Source organism: Microchirus variegatus, assembly GCF_963457635.1.
Source record: "Microchirus variegatus genome assembly, chromosome: 12".
Classification (NCBI taxonomy): domain Eukaryota; kingdom Metazoa; phylum Chordata; class Actinopteri; order Pleuronectiformes; family Soleidae; genus Microchirus; species Microchirus variegatus.
This window is the reverse complement of record NC_139813.1, coordinates 28162319-28181346: the sequence shown is the minus strand read 5'-3', so window position 1 is coordinate 28181346 and position 19028 is coordinate 28162319. Positions and strand designations below refer to the sequence as shown.

Below are 19028 nucleotides of genomic sequence, written 5' to 3'. Positions count from 1 at the left end.
GGACGAAAAAGTGTTGTATGACATTGAGGTCGACGAAATAGAATAGTATGACGTTTTGGTCACATTTTGGGCTAAAAAAAAAATTTCAAAAAAAAATCCGATTTTGGACGACATAGTATAGTATGTGGTTTTTGTCAAATTTTGGACCAAAATGTTTTTTTCAAAAAAATTGTCCGATTTTGGACAAAAAAGTGTTGTATGACATTGAGGTCGACAACATAGTAAAGTATGACGTTTTGGTCACATTTGGGGCTAAAAAAAAAAATTCAAAAAAAAATCCGATTTTGGACGACATAGTATAGTATGAAGTTTTGGTCACATTTTGGACTAAAACATTTTTTTTTCAAATTTTCCGATTTTGGACGACAGTACAGTATGACGTTTTTGTCAAATTTTCGACCAAATTTTATTTTTCAAAAAAATGGTCAGATTTTGGACAAAATAGTGTTGTATGACATTGAGGTCGACAACATAGTAAAGTATGACGTTTTGGTCACATTTTGTACTAAAAAAAAAATATTTTTTTGAAAATTGTCTGATTTTGGACGACATAGTATAGTATGATGTTTTGGTCAAAATTCGGAGCAAAAGTTTTTTGTTTAAAGAAAGTGTTTTTCTGCAGCTCAGTCAAAATGGCTTCTGCTGTAACTTGTGTGTCTGAGGTTGTGAGTTCAAATCCTGTGACGAGGTGAACATTTTGAGTTCAAGATATCATCAAAACAGTCAAAGGTTTCTCAGAAAACCTGAATTAGTGTCGGAGCAGGTGGATCATTGGACAAGAACTCTGCTGATTTCATGGGTTCATTTCTTCTAAAGAACAACAGGTTCAACTGTACGGTTGTTCACAGGTAAAGTGTGACTGTCGTCTCATTTTGGACGACACTAAACTAAATGATATATATATATATACATACATATTTATATATACAAACGTTTAAACATATATATATATATATATATACACACATATGTATATATATATTATACATATAGTCCAGTGTTTGTTAAAAAGAGGCAGAGAAAAATTTTGTAAGTTTATTTGAGGTTTGAAAAAACATATGAAACAAAAACAAAGAAACTGTTTCACAGAAAATTAAAAAGACAAAAACTCTTCAGCAGCTGTTGACGTTTGTCTCTCTGCACAACGTTTATTTATATTTATATAGATATTTATTGAATTGAATTGAATGACTTGTATGTACACATTCATTTATGTACACATTTATAGTATTTAATGTCTGAAAATCCTCCAACATTAAGGTCACAGAGGGCAGGTGGCGCCTCCTGGTGGTCAGCTGCACACGCCCTGTGAACCTGAAGAACAAAACAGCAACAAGATGGTGGACGTGAGTTAGTTTTTATACCTTTATCATTGAAGCCCAAATGTTTCTCTTTTTTTGACGTTTTTGGAAAAATTTGGCCAAAAAAAGTTTTTTGACTTTTTTGTCAAATTTTGGACAGATTTTTTTTTTTTTTTTACTTTTGTCAAATTTTGGATATACTATAGTGTGACGTTTTTTGTCAAATTTTGGACCCACATTTCTTTTTTAAATAAATTGTCAGATTTTGGACGCCATAAAGTGCATTAGGGCAAATGGATGATTTCCTGAATTTCAAAAATTCATGAAAATTATTCCTTAAGAGATTTGCAAATATTTTCAACGGATCCTTGTTCAGGGCGATTCCAACTATTATGATGGTAAATTTCAAGTCATTCCGAGATACTTTTTGTTTTTTTGAAGAAAGTCAGCTCACTGTCAAAGTGCATCAGGGCAAATGGATCATTTCCTGAATTTCAAAAATTCATGAAAATTATTCCTTAAGAGATTTATAAATATTTTCAACTGATCCTTGTTCAGGGCGATGCCGACTATTATGATGGTAAATTTCAAGTCATTCCGAAAAAAGATTTTGGACTTTTATTGTCAAGTTACTGACAAAATGTTTCTTTAAAAAAAATAAATAAATAAATAATTTGTCCAAAATTGGACAAAACATGTTTTTTAGTCTTTTTTTTTTTAACTGTTTTGTCAAAGTTTGGAGAAAAACATTTTTTATCGACTTTTTTGTCAAATTTTGGCCAACTTTTATTTGTGTCAGGAGTTTGTCGGCGTCCTCACCCATCGTCATCGTCTTCATCCGACTTTCCTCCAGTGAAACAAAGAAGCCGCTCCTCTCTTCAGTCGAGAGGTCACAGGTCAGCGCTGTGATAGGCCCCGCCCCCTTCAGGTGGACCTGGATCCTGTCCTCTTCAGGTTCAGGGACCTTCAGCGTGGTTCCGTCCGGAGCTTTGACGACGATCACCGTCTGATCCTGGAACGCCGGGATTCGACCGATGTCGGCGTGAGTGACGTACGCCATCGTACGGAAAGACGTTAACGAAGGACAACCATCACTATTTAAAATCATTCAAATCAAAGCAGGAACTGACACTGTGACAACAGGAAACAAGATTTATCATCTTTAAGAACACGTTCACGTCTTTATCTCACTGTTAGACGGGCTTTAGCAACAGGAAACTGAAGTTTGTAAACGAGTAACGAGTAAAAGAGTTGTTGATCCACTGCTGCCTCCATCACTAACTTACAATGTCTTATTCTGTATAATTCGGCTTTTGTAAACCTTCATTTCGATTGACCTCGGTGACACAAAGTGACCACACGAGGCAGCAGAGGACCAGCAGCTCCTGTGTCCCTGTGAGCTGAAAATCACAGATTTTCCCTATGGGCTTTGGTGTGGGAGAGAAACTTGAGATGAAGACGTGAACATGTTCTCAAAGACATCTTAAATTCAGTGTTTCTGGCCGCCGTGTTGTCACAGAGTCAGTTCCTGTTTTACTCTGAAGGTTCCTGACACAGGAAGTGTCTCAGGAAGTCAGACGTGAAAGGATATGCTGCGTTCTCGCGGTCGTCAGTGACGGCGAAAAGCCGCTCGCTGCATCTTCCGATGAGCGCGTCCAGCGTCTTCTCCTGCAGCTGCAGCTCGTCCTGGAACGTCTCGTACCTCATCAGGAAGCTGATGATCGGACGCTTGCTTCTGCACAGAGGTCAGAGGTCAGAGGTCACAGGTCATGCATATAAGACAAGGGAACAATAAAAGCGTCGTCAGTTATCGTACGTGAACTCACGTCCACTTGATCGCCGTCGTCTTCGGCTTAAGGAGCTGGAGGCCGGACATGACGTTCCTGAACTCGTTCAGACGCTGGTGTCGACATCCCAGAAGGTGAGCGGCTCTGTGGACGTTCACAGAGTGACCGGGAGCTGCCTGCAACAGCTGCAGGAAACGCTGCATCAGCGACTTCTTAGGGACTGAACAGGGACACACATGAGTCCGACATGAGACAAAAGACACGCAACACGTCCAACATGAGACAAAAGACACGCAACACGTCCAACATGAGACAAAAGACACGCTACACGTCCAACATGAGACAAAAAAGACACGCAAAACGTCCAAAAGACACGCAAATGTCCGACATGAGACAAAAAAGACATGGAAACGTCCAACATGAGACAAAAAAGACATGCAAACGTCCGACATGAGACAAAAAAGACATGCAAACGTCCGACATGAGACAAAAAAGACATGCAAACGTCCAACATGAGACAAAAAAGACATGCAAACGTCCGACATGAGACAAAAAAGACATGCAAACGTCCGACATGAGACAAAAAAGACATGCAAACGTCCAACATGAGACAAAAAAGACACGCAAACGTCCGACATGAGACAAAAAAGACACGCAAACGTCCAACATGAGACAAAAAAGACACGCAAACGTCCGACATGAGACAAAAAAGACACGCAAACGTCCAACATGAGACAAAAAAGACACGCAAAACGTCCAAAAGACACGCAAACGTCCGACATGAGACAAAAAAGACATGCAAACGTCCAACATGAGACAAAAGTCACAAATACACACACCTGATTTGTTTCTTTGTTTCTTCTGAATCGTCTCTGGTGTCAGATTCTCGGCAAAACTGGAAACAAAAAGACGTGATGGACAAGAATGTCTTCATGTCCATCACAGAGAAACAAACACATGAATTATCTGTGAGTGAACGATCAGAGCGAACAAGTGAACAATCAGAGTGAACGATCAGAGTGAACATATGAATGATCCGAGTGAACGATCCAAGTGAACAATCGGAGTGAACATATGAACGATCAAAGTGAACATATGAACGATCAGAGTGAACGATCAGAGTGAACATATGAACGATCAGAGTGAACACATGAACGATCAGAGTGAACACATGAACCATCAGAGTGATCACATGAACGATCAGAGTGAACATATGAACGATCAGAATGAACATATGAACGATCAGAGTGAACATATGAACGATCAGAGTGAACATATGAACGATCAGAGTGAACATATGAACGATCAGAGTGAACATATGAACGATCAGAGTGAACGATCAGAGTGATCACATGAACGATCAGAGTGAACATATGAACGATCAGAGTGAACATATGAACGATCAGAATGAACATATGAACGATCAGAGTGAACACATGAACGATCAGAGTGAACATATGAACGATCAGAATGAACATATGAACGATCAGAGTGAACGATCAGAGTGAACATATGAACGATCAGAGTGAACGATCAGAGTGAACGATCAGAGTGAACATATGAACGATCAGAGTGAACACATGAACGATCAGAATGAACATATGAACGATCAGAGTGAACATATGAACGATCAGAATGAACATATGAACGATCAGAGTGAACGATCAGAGTGAACATATGAACACATGAATAAGGTAGGTTTTTTTTACCTCTTCCTTTTCATCCGTGAACGTTTCTTGGGAGTCCACTCCTAAAGGTCAAAGGTCAAAGTTAAAGTTGTCTTCATTGATGATGATGATGATGATGTCGTCCTCAAACGTCTTACTTTTGTCCACAAAAAGATTGAGTTTGAACGATTTCTTTGTTTTTATGGAGCAAAGAAAACAGAAGATTTTACAGCTTCTTAAAGGTCAATATTTTCCAGTTCATGGACAAAAGCGAGACATTGGAGGACGTCGTCATTTCTGACCTCCTGACCTGATCATCAGGCGGCCAGGAGGAGGACAGGAGGACATCTTCATCATCATGGATGTTGCTGCCGTCTGCCCCCTGCTTCTCCTCCTCCTGCTGCTCCTGCTCCTCCTCCTCCTCCTCCTCAGACAGTGGTGCTCCCCAGGAACTCCCGACCCCCGGCTGCTCCTCCAGACTCGGGGAGCTGATGGGGACGAGGACGTCCTCTGACAGGAAGTGGTCCTCACAGACGTGTCCGTCCTCCTGCAGAGAGTCCTGACCACTGTCTGTCTGTGTCAGCGCAGAGAGACACATCTGAAGAAGAAGCAGCAACAGTGTGAGCAGGCTATTTATACGTATATATACACACATGTATACACATACACATACAAATATACATATGTGTATATACATATATGTACATATATACATATATGTTTATATATATATACATATAGACATGTATATATATATACACACATATATATATATATACTGTATATATACACATATATACATACATAAACATACATGTACATATATATATATACATACAAATACAAATATACATACATACACACATGTACAAATATACATATACATACACATACATATATACATACATACATGTATACATATACATACGTACATGTACATATATACATATACATACATACATGTTCATATATACATACATACATACATGTACATATATACATACATACATGTACATATATACATACATACATGTACATATATATATACATACATGTACATATATATATATACATACATACATGTACATATATAAATATACATACATACATGTACATATATATATATATACATACATGTACATATATAAATATACATACGTACATGTACATATATACATATACATACATACATGTACATATACATGTACATATACATATACATACATACATGTACATATATATACATACATACATGTACATATATATATACATACATGTACATATATACATACACATACATGTACATATATACATACATACATGTACGTACATATATACATACATGTACATATATGTATATATATATATATATACATACAGTTACAAACTAAAAATACATGGAGCCCAAGTTAAGGCTGCATCAGAACTCTGTTCAAAACAAGCATTTTGTCATAATAGTGATAGTTGTTGGGTTCAATCTGCGAGTTTTGACAAATTATAGCCACTGTGTGCGAGAAAATCAACATTATTATTATTATTATGATTATTATGATTATTAATATAAAAGTCCAGAAAGAGACGTTCCTCATTACAACAGAACCTGCCTGAGAATCATGACGTTTTAAAGTGTTTATCAGCGGGAGCTGAAGAGGACGTTTCAGTGTCTACAAACTCCTGTGTAGTGTTACTTTACAGAGTGTACATTGGGTAAGACATGAGATATTAAAGAGACACAGAAATATGAGTTATTTGAAGAAAAAGAAGCGCCGTGGCCACGTCTTTCCTGACGCCACAGGTCGTCTCTTGCCTGTGGTTCCAGTCCGTGCGGCGGACTCTCGTCCGCTCTCTGGAGCGCTGCGTCGTTCACCAGGCGATGGTTTCTCTGCTCCTGTGTTTCAGCGGCTAGGTGCCTTCTCCGTAGCGCCGTGTTGTCCGCGAGGCGACTTCTTCTCTGCTCCTGCGTCTCTGCAGATCGGTGCCTTCTCCGTAGCGCCGCGTTGTCCGCGAGGCGATTTCCTCTCTGCTCCTGCGTTTCTGCCGCTCGCCGCTTTGCTTTGAGCGCGGCGTCGCTGACTCGGCGGGCGTGTCGGACCTCGGGCGACTCTGCGTAGCGCGAACGGCGCCTCGCTTCGCGTCTCCTCTTTTGCGTCGCACGGATATTTTTAGGCGGCATGTTGCGAGCGCGGGTGGCCAATGTCGCATGGACTGCAAAATAAACAAAAAGGACAGGATTCAGTTTGGCGTTTGCATGTCAAGTGGAAATCATCTTGAACAAAGTAAGACATGAGGTAATAAATGTAGCCTATCACCGTGACATGCTATCAATAGGCTAGATTTCTAGCAAGGAAAGCTACATGTAAGAGACATGGGCCTTATGTGCAAGCTAGTAGCCTACAGGTACTTGAGGGTGAATGGGGATGGGGTGCGGTGCCATCTGACCAAAGAAATCCACAAAGTGATCGTGTTGGCTAACACCTCTTGCTAGCGTAACGTTAAATAACACAGAAATGCTATCCTTCCGTCTGTTTGCTTAGCTAGCAACATGAACGTCATCCCTGAATTACAGAGTAATGCAACACAATAAGTGAATAAAGCTAAATCTCCGCTTAGTACGCTAAAGACCACTACAACGTCTAAAGCTAAATCTCTGCTTAGCACGCTAAAGTCCACTACAACGCCAAAAGCTAAATCTCCGCTTAGCATGCTAAAGACCACTACAACGTTTAAACCTAAATCTCCTCTTAGCATGCTAAGACCACTACAACGTCTAAAGCTAAATCTCTGCTTAGCATGCTAAGACCACTACAACGTTTAAACCTAAATCTCCGCTTAGCATGCTAAAGACCACTACAATGTTTAAACCTAAATTTCCGCTAAGCATGCTAAAGACCACCACAAACTCTAAAGCTAAATCTCTCCTTAGCATGCTAAAGACCACTACAATGTCTAAAGCTAAATCTCCGCTAAGCATGCTAAAGACCACTACAACGTCTAAAGCTAAATCTCTACTTAGCATGGCCAACATCTGCAATACCATAAAACACATACTTTTCATTAGCATGTACACGATTGTCTGTACAACAAACACATACTTTTTGACACAGTGTTTGCAGACAAGACAATCCTGGTGGCGCCCCCTGCCTGGTGTAGCGTGATAAATCGGCCCAAAAATTAAAATTACTCCAAAAAACGTGAAAATCAAGGATGCACACCATCGGGCCATGCTAAACCCATATCCAAAATCTACGGTCGATGCGACTAACGGTCAGCGAGATATGGCCGTCACAGACACACACAACTTGCTTTATAGATTGACATTTTACTGGGAACATTTTTTACAGTGGAGCGTCTTTTCTAAACTGGATTACGAGCATTTATGACTAAAATAATGATAATAATGTTGCTACAGTGCTGAAGAAGATGTTTCAGTTATGCTAATGCATGATAAGGAACGTAAAGGCTAACAACAATAATACAAACACTGTGCAGCCTCGTTTGGCACAACGTAAATCAAATACGCTGACAGTCACAAAACAGTTAGCTACGCTAATGCTAACCGTGGCCTCGCTAGCTTATCTTTGGAAACAAGTTAGCCGCAAAATAGTAGCATATTAATGATAAATGGGTGAATGGACGCCGACTTCGTCATTTCAGTACAATAACACGATATTCTGCGTTGAACCGTGTGAAAGCGGCTCACCCACCGGGGAGGACAGCTTCTTCACTCCCGCTGCTGCTAGCTTCAGCTCGGCTCGTGTAGCGCGATAAATTTGGCGAGAATTAAAATTTACTACACAATATATGCACATCATCGGGACATTCTCAACCCATAACCCTAAACCTGAGGTCGATGTGACGGACGGTCAGCGAGATGTGCCCGTCACAGACACACACAAGCTAGCTTGTTATTAGCTTGTGGGTAACAACAAGCTAGCTTGTTATTATAATCCGTATAAACAGGAATTCTGTCACATTAGTGATTCGTTTCCGGCCACTCTGTGACATTATTATTGCTATAAAAGTCCACAAACACGGTGAGAAAGAAAGAAAGAAAAGGGTCGTTGTTATTATTACAGAACCTGCCTTAGAATCACTACATTTTTACGTTTTCATCAACATTACGCTAATTCAGTATTAGTTGTCAGTTCTCTGAGTTACAGCGAGTAACCGGGAGCTGACACTAGTTAATTCGGCATCGTTTATTCAGCAAAAATGTGAAAACTTCCAGTTCTACGGCGGGTTCAGTTACCTGGAGCCTCGCAGGGTCCGCGGGGAAGCCGAAGAAAGCTCTTCTCGTCTCGGCCAGAGTTTCCTCCAGCCTCCGTAAACTCTCGGTTCTTCTGACGGCCCGAGGCGACGCACTTCACCATGACTCAGCGTCCGCTGTCAACCGGCGCCGAGCCGAACCGAACCGGGCGGCTCCGGGCTACAGCACGGCCCGTTAGAACGGACATGTCGAACGTTAAAACTCCAGAAACTTCCGGCTTGTTTAGATCCAGATCAAAACAAGCACACGAACAGCCGCCGCCGCGGTGTGAGCTGGGTAATATCGCGAGGGTTTGGTGAAACACATGCACGCACCCCACCTACTGGGTGGGAGTAGGTACTGCATCTTTGTAATACAGCATAATAACGAGGCGATTTAAAAATAAATAATATAAAAATACATTTAATACAACATTTTATTATATGTCTGTTAAATATTTAAGTCATAATAAAGGTTTAAATCTTTTGTAAACATTTAATTAAACTGTACAATAATGCAGATCAATATCAGATCTTATTGATGTCTGACAGACATAGTTTCAGATTAATTTTAGGTAAAATAATCCCTCATTAGTCCCAAAATGGAGGAAATTTACAATAATTTACAAGATTAAAATAAAACTATGTACTGTAACAGTGAATTAAAGGAGTAAATATCAAGAATATATGTAAATTGATATGTCTAGACCTGTTTTTAGCGTTAAATGTGTGATTTATGACAAATATGTGACATTATTTTCATTATTTTAGGTTTAAACGTCTATAATCCAGTTTAGAAAAGATGCCACACTGTAAAAATATTCCCAGTAAAATATACATCAAAGTTTTTCCCTGACTTTGTGCAAATATACTTATTATAAAAACTGACGCTGGTTTGATTTGACGTTAGCTCACTTTGAATTGTGTGCACTGATAAAAAATGATGGTTTGTAATAGACAAAGTTTAAGATTAATTTAAGGTAAATAATAATAATATTCCCAAAATGGAGGAAATGTACAATAATTGTCAACATTAAAATAAAACAATGTACTGTAACAGTGAATTAAAGAAGTAAATATCAAGAACGAAGTAAATTGATATGATTAGACCTGTTTTTTAGCGTTTAATGTGTGATTTTTGACAAATATCAGTCACATTATTATCATTATTTTAGGTTTAAACGTCTATAATCCATCTGAAAAAAGACGCCACACTGTAAAAATGTTCCCAGTAAAATTTACATCAATTTTCCCCTGACTTTGTGCAAATGGACTTTTGATTTTCGAAATAAAATCCTTTTCTGTGAAAAATATCGAATCTTATTGATGTCTGACAGACACTGACATTGAAGCAACATTATGATCATTATTTTACGTATAAACGTTCATAATCCAGTTTAGAAAAGATGCTACACTGTAAAAATGTTCCAAGTAAAATTTACATCAAAATTTTCCCCTGACTATTTTTAGCATTAAATGTGTGATTTTTGACAAATATCAGTCACGTTATTATCATTATTTTCGGTATAAACATCTATAATCCATCATAGAAAAGACGCAACACTGTAAAGATGTTCTCAGTAAAATTTACATCAAATCTTTTTGCAAATTGTGCAAAACTTAATTTATATTTATATATATGCTAAACTTAAAATATAAAATTCTATAATTAAAATGTACTGTGCAAATATACTTATTATAAAAATTGTCGCTGGTTTGATTTGACGTTAGCTCACTTTGAATAATCGTGTGCACTGATAAAAACAATGGTTCGTAATAAAAGAATAAAGTCAGAAAACGTCGTCGTCTCCGTGTTGCAACACAAGATTTATTCAGAGCAAAAAAGATGCCAACACCAGCATGAGGTTAAAAACCGTACGAACTTCACAAGTTGAAATGAAAATATCACGCAGCAACTTCGTGACTCTGGAAACACACAGCGAGAAATCACCGACGGAAAACCACGCGTCATGCCTCGTGGTCGGAAAAAACTGTCGCACAAAAGTCTGCGAGTAACGGAGAGAAAAAGAAAGAACAACGTAAAGCGTATCAAAAAAACCCGTCATGATTTCACAAATATTCATACGTATTCTTCTTTTGCATCGTAGCTCGCGTCGCGCGCTAGCGCTCGACTTCGCTATGTAAATATTACACTTTTTTTTTTAAGCTTTTACATCTCGTATCAACGACAATCTCAAAGTTTTTACGCCTCACGTCGTCGTCGCTCGGCGGCAGAATTTGTGCTTTTAAACTTCCGTCTCCTTTTGTTTCTCAATCAAAAAGAATTCAAAATAAATCAATAAAGTTCATTCAAACGCAGACGGTTTGAGCGACAGGAAGCTGCGGAAAAACGCCCGCGTCCGAAGAATCCGACGCTAAAGGAAAACTTCCCCCGTGTCGTGGGATTTTAGGGCAAATATTCAAGATAATCTGGACTTTTTTATACACATTTAATCTAAAATAACCGACAAAATGCTCATGTTTAAAAATATAAAATAGTCGTCTTTAACTATTAATTAACGGTATTCTGAATTCTTAAATTTGGAAATCTGAATGATTTGGTGTAAAAGTTCGTAACGCGTCCGATTCTGAGGGAAAATTGTCCTTTAAGGAATAAATTCGTAATAAAATCTGTAATAAAGACATATTGTACGATATTTGAGCTTAATTTGATTCAAAAATACTGAATTTCTTTTGCGATGTTTGTTGCGAGAGTAAAAGTTCGTAAAGTGTCGTACGCCGAGGGGGAAAGTTTTCCTTCCGAGCGACAAATCCGCGACATTAGCTCGCGGAAAATGGCTAACGCAAACTCTCCTTCGAAGAGTTTTTCGCTTCTTCTTCTTCTTTCACCGACGGGATAATAACGTTGACAAACTCCGATAAAGTGCATGCATGAAAAACATCGTCCCGTCGCGTCGTAAAAAAACTCGACGCTGATTCAGCTCGAGACGACGACGTCTTTTTTTTTTTTTTAAACGCGAAAATAAAAAAAAACGTACGGCTTCGGTCGTGGCTCAGACGTTCAGACGCGTGATCGGAAAGAGCTTCTTCTTCTTTTGTCGTTTTTTTTTTTTTTTTTTTTTACAGAATGAGGACAATTATACGTAAGTCGAGATGCGGACGTTTGTTTTTGACCCTGTGTGTCCAGCGGAGCCGTCGGCCATTTTAGAAACTTCTTCTTCTTCGTCGTCTTCTTCGTCCTTTTATCGACAATAAAAACATCAAAACATGGAAACAAAGGTGTCCGTGTGCAAAGTCCAAACATCAAAGTCCTTTCACCCGATTCCCACGACATGATTGTAGTAAAAGGTTTGTACAAAAAAACGCGATACATTTATAGTTCGTAAAAACATCTATCAGCTCTTTGCTAGTTTCATTGATAAGAAATTGCATATACCCAAACGTTTTTTTTCCCATATAGATTGCATCCCATAGCTAAACAAATACGATCGTACCAATATTGCTGAGTCGCCGTCGTCCCGTTCGCTCGTCGCGCTCCGATTGTCTTTCTTTTTTTTATTCGTAGCCGTTCTTTTTATTAGCTTTGTTTTCCCGCCTTTTTGTGCGAACAAACAAAAGCGGGCAAAAAAAAAAAGAAGAGAAGGAAACCGCCCCCGGGATTTGCACCAGTACGTTTCCGTGTCGTGATGTTTGAAATCGTCGTCGTCTTCTCCGCGTTTATTTTAAGCGAAAGATTTACAGGAATGGGCGTGGCCAACACGTTTACATCCGATAAATCAAACTTTGCATGGAGGTCGGCGTCTGGCGTAAAAAAATGCGATATTGTCATAGTCTCCGGACCTGTGCGTTGCTCAAGGGCTCTGTAGCGCCCCCCTAAGGTGAAAACAGAGGCAAAATTGAGTTCCACCAAAGTTCCCAAAATTTGGCGGGAAGATGCCGTAGACCGAGACGAACAAAAAAGTCGACCGTAACCACGGAGTCAACTCAACACGACGTCGGCCATTTTTAATTTTGGCATCCAAGTGCGTTTGTCGTATCGACATTAAAAAAAACATGGCAATTTGTAGAAGACACGTCAAAGGTGAAAAGCTGTCGAAAGGTTTCGCGGATTCAAAACGGTTTACGACCATTGGCCACGAAACAGGAAGTGTCCGATGACTTCGGATTGTGTTGAGTTCCACCGAATTTCACGAAACTTGGTGGGAACATGTTATTTACCATAACGAACAAAAAAGTCGACCGTAACCATGGACTCAACTCAACAGGAAGTCGGCCATTTTGAAATTTGGTGTCCATTTTGGCGATTTGCACCCTACGCAAAATGAGCAAACTCGTCCGAGCGCGTTTGTCATACCGACATAAAAAACAGGCCAATTTGTAAGCGACACATCAAAGGTGAAAAGTTATCTAAAGGTTTTTTTGGCTAATTTCCACCATTCGCCATGAAACAGGAAACAGAGGTGCCCGATGACTCCGGCTAATGTTGAGTTCCACCAAATTTCACGAAACCTGTTGGGAAGATGTTATCGACCAAGACGAACAAAAAAGTCAACCGATTTGCGATTTGTACCCTATGTAAATGAGGGTACTCGTCCAATTTCGAAAGGTTTTGCGGATTCAAAACGGCGTGGCCACGGCAAACCCTCGTAATTATTAATAACATTTATATTTTTTATGAGTTAAAATTGATTGTTCCCCGTCGCGGCTTCGCTCCACGTTAAAACCCGTGACGCCCAGTTTCTCCACGTATGTAAATCGCATGAAAAACAAAGACGTGATTCAAGCATACGATCAATAAATAAATAAATAAATAAATACATACATATACACGGAAAATGTGCATACATTAGCAGCTATAAACAGTACGTCACATTATATTAGGTCATATGAAAATGTACAAAACGTGGATGTTTGTTTGTTTAAAACGTTCTTTTTAAAGCAAGGCAACGACAATCGTAAAACTCATCGTGGAAAAGAAAAACGCAGAGATCGTGGAGCGGAAAGCGAGAAAGAAAAGAAAAGGGGGAAAAGTGACGGCAGCAAAAAACATTCCCCTCTTTTTTCATTTTTTTCATTGTTGTTTTTGCATTTGTTTTTTTCTGTTGTTGTTGTTGTTGTTGTTGTCGTCGTCGTCGTCGGGGCTAAACCTGGATGCCCTGCACGGCCTGTTTGATGTTCTCCAGCAGCGCCTTGTTCTCCGGGCTCTGGTACTGGTCCTGGTGAGTGTACATGTCCGTCAGCGTACTCACGTACGAGTCAAAGTTCTGTTCGTTCATCGGCTCCTGAGACGGAAAAAAAGGAAGAAGAAGAAAAAAGACGTGAGGAACGAGCTTACGTGGGCGTCGTAGCGGGGGAAAAAAACGTTTAGCGGGAAAAAGGTTTGGGAAACAGGCGAGGGGGGGGGGAGAGGGGGTGTGACATCATCATCAGGGGGTGTGACATCATCACAGGACTCAAACAAACTCACTGACGTTATTTTAGTTTTACTCGTAATCTGAGCATTCGACCTGTGGACGTCGACGCAAAAACCAGCAGAATGATCAGCTGATGATGAGAGGATGAACGTGTGGAGACAAATGTTCATGTTCATGTTCATGTTCATGTTCATGTTCATGTTCATGTTCATGTTCATGTTCATGTTCAGATGACGGACACAGAGCAGATCTGGATTCAGAAAAAAAACCCAAAACAGAACAGTAATGTTCGTGAATGCAGGTGTGATGTGATGTGATGTGGCGTCCCTCAAGGCTCAAGTCTCGGCCCGTTGTTATTTACAGAGTTTCTGCGTTTTCAAGCTAGTAACTCACACCATAAGGATCACGTCTGCGTTGATTTAAACGTACAGAGAGAGCAGACGAGTCGATGTGCCGTTAGCTTCGTTAGCTGCACAAAGAGAGTTTAATGAACGTTAACACTGGTTGTGACGCGTGGCGTTCCTCAAGGCGCGATTTCAGGCCCACTGTTGTTTACGAGACGGACGGACGGACGGACGGACGGACAGACACGCGGCACCGCTAACTTTAAGCTAAGAGAACAGATTTTGTCTCAAAGAAACACAGAGGCTTTTACATGTGGCGTCCCTCAAGGCTCAAGTCTCGGCCCGTTGTTATTTACGCAGTTTCCGCGTTTTCAAGCTGGTAACTCACACCATAAGGATCACGTCTGCGTTGATTTAAACGTACAGAGAGAGCAGACGAGTCGATAGCCGTTAGCTTCGTTAGCTGCACAAAGAGAGTTTAATGAACGTTAACACTGGTTGTGACGCGTGGCGTTCCTCAAGGCGCGATTTCAGGCCCACTGTTGTTTACGACATTTCTGCTTTCTCCAAAGACGTGATGTCCCGATGTTTACGTCCCGAAGTGTTGTTTGCTTTACGTAGCGAGGGGGACAAAACTAGTCTGATGTTTGTGGTGGACGGACGGACGGACGGACGGACGGACAGACACGCGGCACCGCTAACTTTAAGCTAAGAGAACAGATTTTGTCTCAAAGAAACACAGAGGCTTTTACATGTGGCGTCCCTCAAGGCTCAAGTCTCGGCCCGTTGTTATTTACGCAGTTTCCGCGTTTTCATGCTAGTAACTCACACCATAAGGATCACGTCTGCGTTGATTTAAACGTACAGAGAGAGCAGACGAGTCGATAGCCGTTAGCTTCGTTAGCTGCACAAAGAGAGTTTAATGAACGTTAACACTGGTTGTGACGCGTGGCGTTCCTCAAGGCGCGATTTCAGGCCCACTGTTGTTTACGACATTTCTGCTTTCTCCAAAGACGTGATGTCCCGAGGTTTACGTCCCGAAGTGTTGTTTGCTTTACGTAGCGAGGGGGACAAAACTAGTCTGATGTTTGTGGTGGACGGACGGACGGACGGACAGACACGCGGCACCGCTAACTTTAAGCTAAGAGAACAGATTTTGTCTCAAAGAAACACAGAGGCTTTTACATGTGGCGTCCCTCAAGGCTCAAGTCTCGGCCCGTTGTTATTTACGCAGTTTCTGCTTTTTCATGCTAGTAACTCACACCATAAGGATGACGTCTGCGTTAATTTAAACGTACAGAGAGAGCAGACAAGTCGATGAATGATGTTGGCGTTCCTCAAGGCTCCATTTCAGGCCCACTGTTGTTTACAATAACTTTACGTCACATTAGCATCCAAAGAAATAACCTGATTCCACACTTTAAGGCTAACGTCCAGACATAGAGAGTGTTATATACGCAGAATTCTGATGTTTACGGCGGTGGATGAACACGCGGCACCTCCAGCTTTCAGTTAAGAAAGCAGAACTTGTGTAATGAGCTCACCTCACCACCGTTTACCGTAACCGCACGTTAGCGCCATTAGCTGCACAAAAAGAGTTTAATGAACGTCAACACTGGTTGTCGCGCGTGGCGTTCCTCAAGGCGCGGTTTCAGGCCCAGTCTTGTTTACGACAACATTATATTATAATAACATTGTCATTTCTGCTTTCTCCAAAGACGTGATGTCCCGATGTTTACGTCCTGAAGGGGGACAAAACCAGTCTGATGTTTGTGGACGGACGGACACACGGCACCGCTAACTTTAAGCTAAGAGACCAGATTTTGGCTCAATGGCGTCCCTGTGCAAAGAAACAGAGGCTTTTACATGTGGCGTCCCTCAAGGCTCGACTGTCGGCCCGTTGTTGTTTACGACATTTCTGTTTTCTCAGCTGAATTTAACACCTGAAGGTTTACGTCCTGCAGTGCGATATATTATTATATACGTAGCGAGGGGGACGTATGCTGAATACAGTGAGTGGATTGGTTGTAAAAGAAATGATGTTTTTTGTCTTCGTATTTCAGCTGAAACAAGCGCGACAATTTTTTTTTCTGATTCCAGAGCAGCTCCGTCTCCAGGTTTGGAAATCTGACTCTGGTTTTAGCTTCAACTTTAACTGAAAATAATGTGTAATTAAATGAAAATAATGTATTCGTCTTGGTATTTGTTTGTGAGGGAGCACAGCATCACAGCAGGGTGGAGGTGGAGACAGAAGGATAAACTGGTTCTTACTCTGTGAGGCCGCTGTAAACAGCAGTTATGTTTAACCGCAGCCTCTTTCTGTGGCAGCGGTCTCTACAGGAGAGGGTGCACAGAGAAGTCTGTTAGCCCGGCGGCTGCAAAGGCTTCACACGCTAAAACACAGCGCCCCCGTGTGGCGGAATTGTAATGCACGTGACGTCTGAGCTACAGAAATAAAACGGGCTTAAAGTGAGACGTTTGATATCTCTACGTAGTCTACGATATCTACGTCACATGTTCACGTCTCGTGTTGTTGTAAACCACTCACTCTCCCACACCAAAGCCCATAGAGAAAACGTGTGATTTTTAGCTCACAGGGACACAGGAGCTGCTGGTCCTCTGCTGCCTCGTGTGGTCACTTCATGTCACTGAGGTTAATCTGAACGGAGGATTTCAAAAGATGAATTCACTAAAATCAGTCATTGTAAGTTAGTGATGGAGGCAGCAGTGACTTTGGTGTGGGAGAGTGAGTGGACTTTGGTGTGGGAGAGTGAGTGACTTTGGTGTGGGAGAGTATGGTGACTTTGGTGTGGGAGAGTGAGTGACTTTGGTGTGGGAGAGTGAGTGGTTTACAAACTTGAGTTTTCAGCCCTTTATTGGAAATATATGAAATTAAATCTACGTCAGTTTAAGTCTACGATGTCTTAAGAACACGTTCACGTCTTTATTTCACTGTTAGACAGACTTTTCCTTGTGTAAACTGAAGTTTGTAAACCACTCACTCTCTCACACCAAAGTCACTCACTCTCTTACACCAAAGTCACTCACTCTCTTACACCAAAGTCACTCACTCTCTCACACCAAAGTCACTCACTCTCTCACACCAAAGTCACTCACTCTCCCACACCAAAGTCACTCACTCTCCCACACCAAAGTCCACTCACTCTCTCACACCAAAGTCACTCACTCTCTTACACCAAAGTCACTCACTCTCTCACACCAAAGTCACTCTCTCTCACACCAAAGTCACTCACTCTCCCACACCAAAGTCACTCACTCTCTCACACCAAAGTCACTCACTCTCTTACACCAAAGTCACTCACTCTCTCACACCAAAGTCACTCACTCTCCCACACCAAAGTCACTCACTCTCCCACACCAAAGTCCACTCACTCTCCCACACCAAAGTCCACTCACTCTCCCACACCAAAGTCACTCACTCTCTCACACCAAAGTCACTCACTCTCTTACACCAAAGTCACTCACTCTCTCACACCAAAGTCACTCACTCTCTCACACCAAAGTCACTCACTCTCCCACACCAAAGTCACTCACTCTCCCACACCAAAGTCCACTCACTCTCCCACACCAAAGTCACTCACTCTCTCACACCAAAGTCACTCACTTTCCCACACCAAAGTCACTCACTCTCACACACCAAAGTCACTCACTCTCCCGCACCAAAGTCACTCACTCTCCCACACCAAAGTCACTCACTCTCCCACACCAAAGTCACCATACTCTCCCACACCAAAGTCACTCACTCTCCCACACCAAATTCCACTCACTCTCCCACACCAAAGTCACTCACTCTCCCACACCAAAGTCACTCACTCTCCCACACCAAAGTCACCATACTCTCCCACACCAAAGTCACTCACTCTCCCACACCAAAGTCCACTCACTCTCCCACACCAAAGTCACTCACTCTCCCACACCAAAGTCACTCACTCTCCCACACCAAAGTCACCATACTCTCCCACACCAAAGTCACTCACTCTCCCACACCAAAGTCCACTCACTCTCCCACACCAAAGTCACTGCTGCCTCCATCACTAACTTACAATGACTGATTTTAGTGAATTCAGCTTTTAAAAACCTTCACTCAAATTAACCTCAGTGACACAAAGTGACCACACGAGGCAGCAGAGGACCAGCAGCTCCTGTGTCCCTGTGAGCTAAAATCACTGGTTTTCTCTATGGACTTTGGTGTGGGAGAGTGAGTGGTTAAAGTCTGTCTAACAGTGAAGATAAAGACGTGATCATGTGACGTAGAAATCTTCTTCTTTTATCTGCACTGAGAGAAAAA

General features: G+C 41.2%; 3 protein-coding genes across 3 annotated transcripts in view; all 3 read right to left on the bottom strand.

Annotated features, from left to right (window-relative positions):
- Window positions 1-1152: 1152 nt before the first annotated feature.
- Window positions 1153-2361, bottom strand: LOC310934881 (transcription factor E2F6-like; the record flags this gene model as incomplete). The annotated part of the gene is made up of 2 exons (XM_083898681.1): window positions 1153-1314; window positions 2121-2361. 2 exons carry the CDS (start codon window positions 2359-2361, stop codon window positions 1292-1294), a joined length of 264 nt encoding a protein of 87 aa, XP_083754807.1. The 3' UTR covers window positions 1153-1291.
- A 473-nt stretch (window positions 2362-2834) lies between these two features.
- On the bottom strand, window positions 2835-9218 carry LOC310934880 (uncharacterized protein; the record flags this gene model as incomplete). Its single annotated transcript, XM_083898680.1, has 7 exons — window positions 9005-9218; window positions 6563-6960; window positions 5066-5353; window positions 4798-4838; window positions 3928-4016; window positions 3128-3308; window positions 2835-3036 (listed from the first exon to the last, which is right to left on the bottom strand). The coding sequence occupies exons 1-7, from the start codon at window positions 9123-9125 to the stop codon at window positions 2835-2837; spliced, it is 1320 nt and encodes a 439-aa protein (XP_083754806.1). The 5' UTR covers window positions 9126-9218.
- Window positions 9219-14102: 4884 nt separating this feature from the next.
- myt1la (myelin transcription factor 1-like, a) overlaps window positions 14103-19028 on the bottom strand; it is a gene marked incomplete at both ends in the record, with an annotated part of 43958 nt that continues 39032 nt past the window's right edge. The window contains 2 exons of the mRNA XM_083898870.1: window positions 14103-14243; window positions 16991-17053. Coding sequence (XP_083754996.1) covers window positions 14103-14243; window positions 16991-17053 — 204 coding nt within the window. The remainder of the gene's footprint in view (window positions 14244-16990; window positions 17054-19028) is intronic.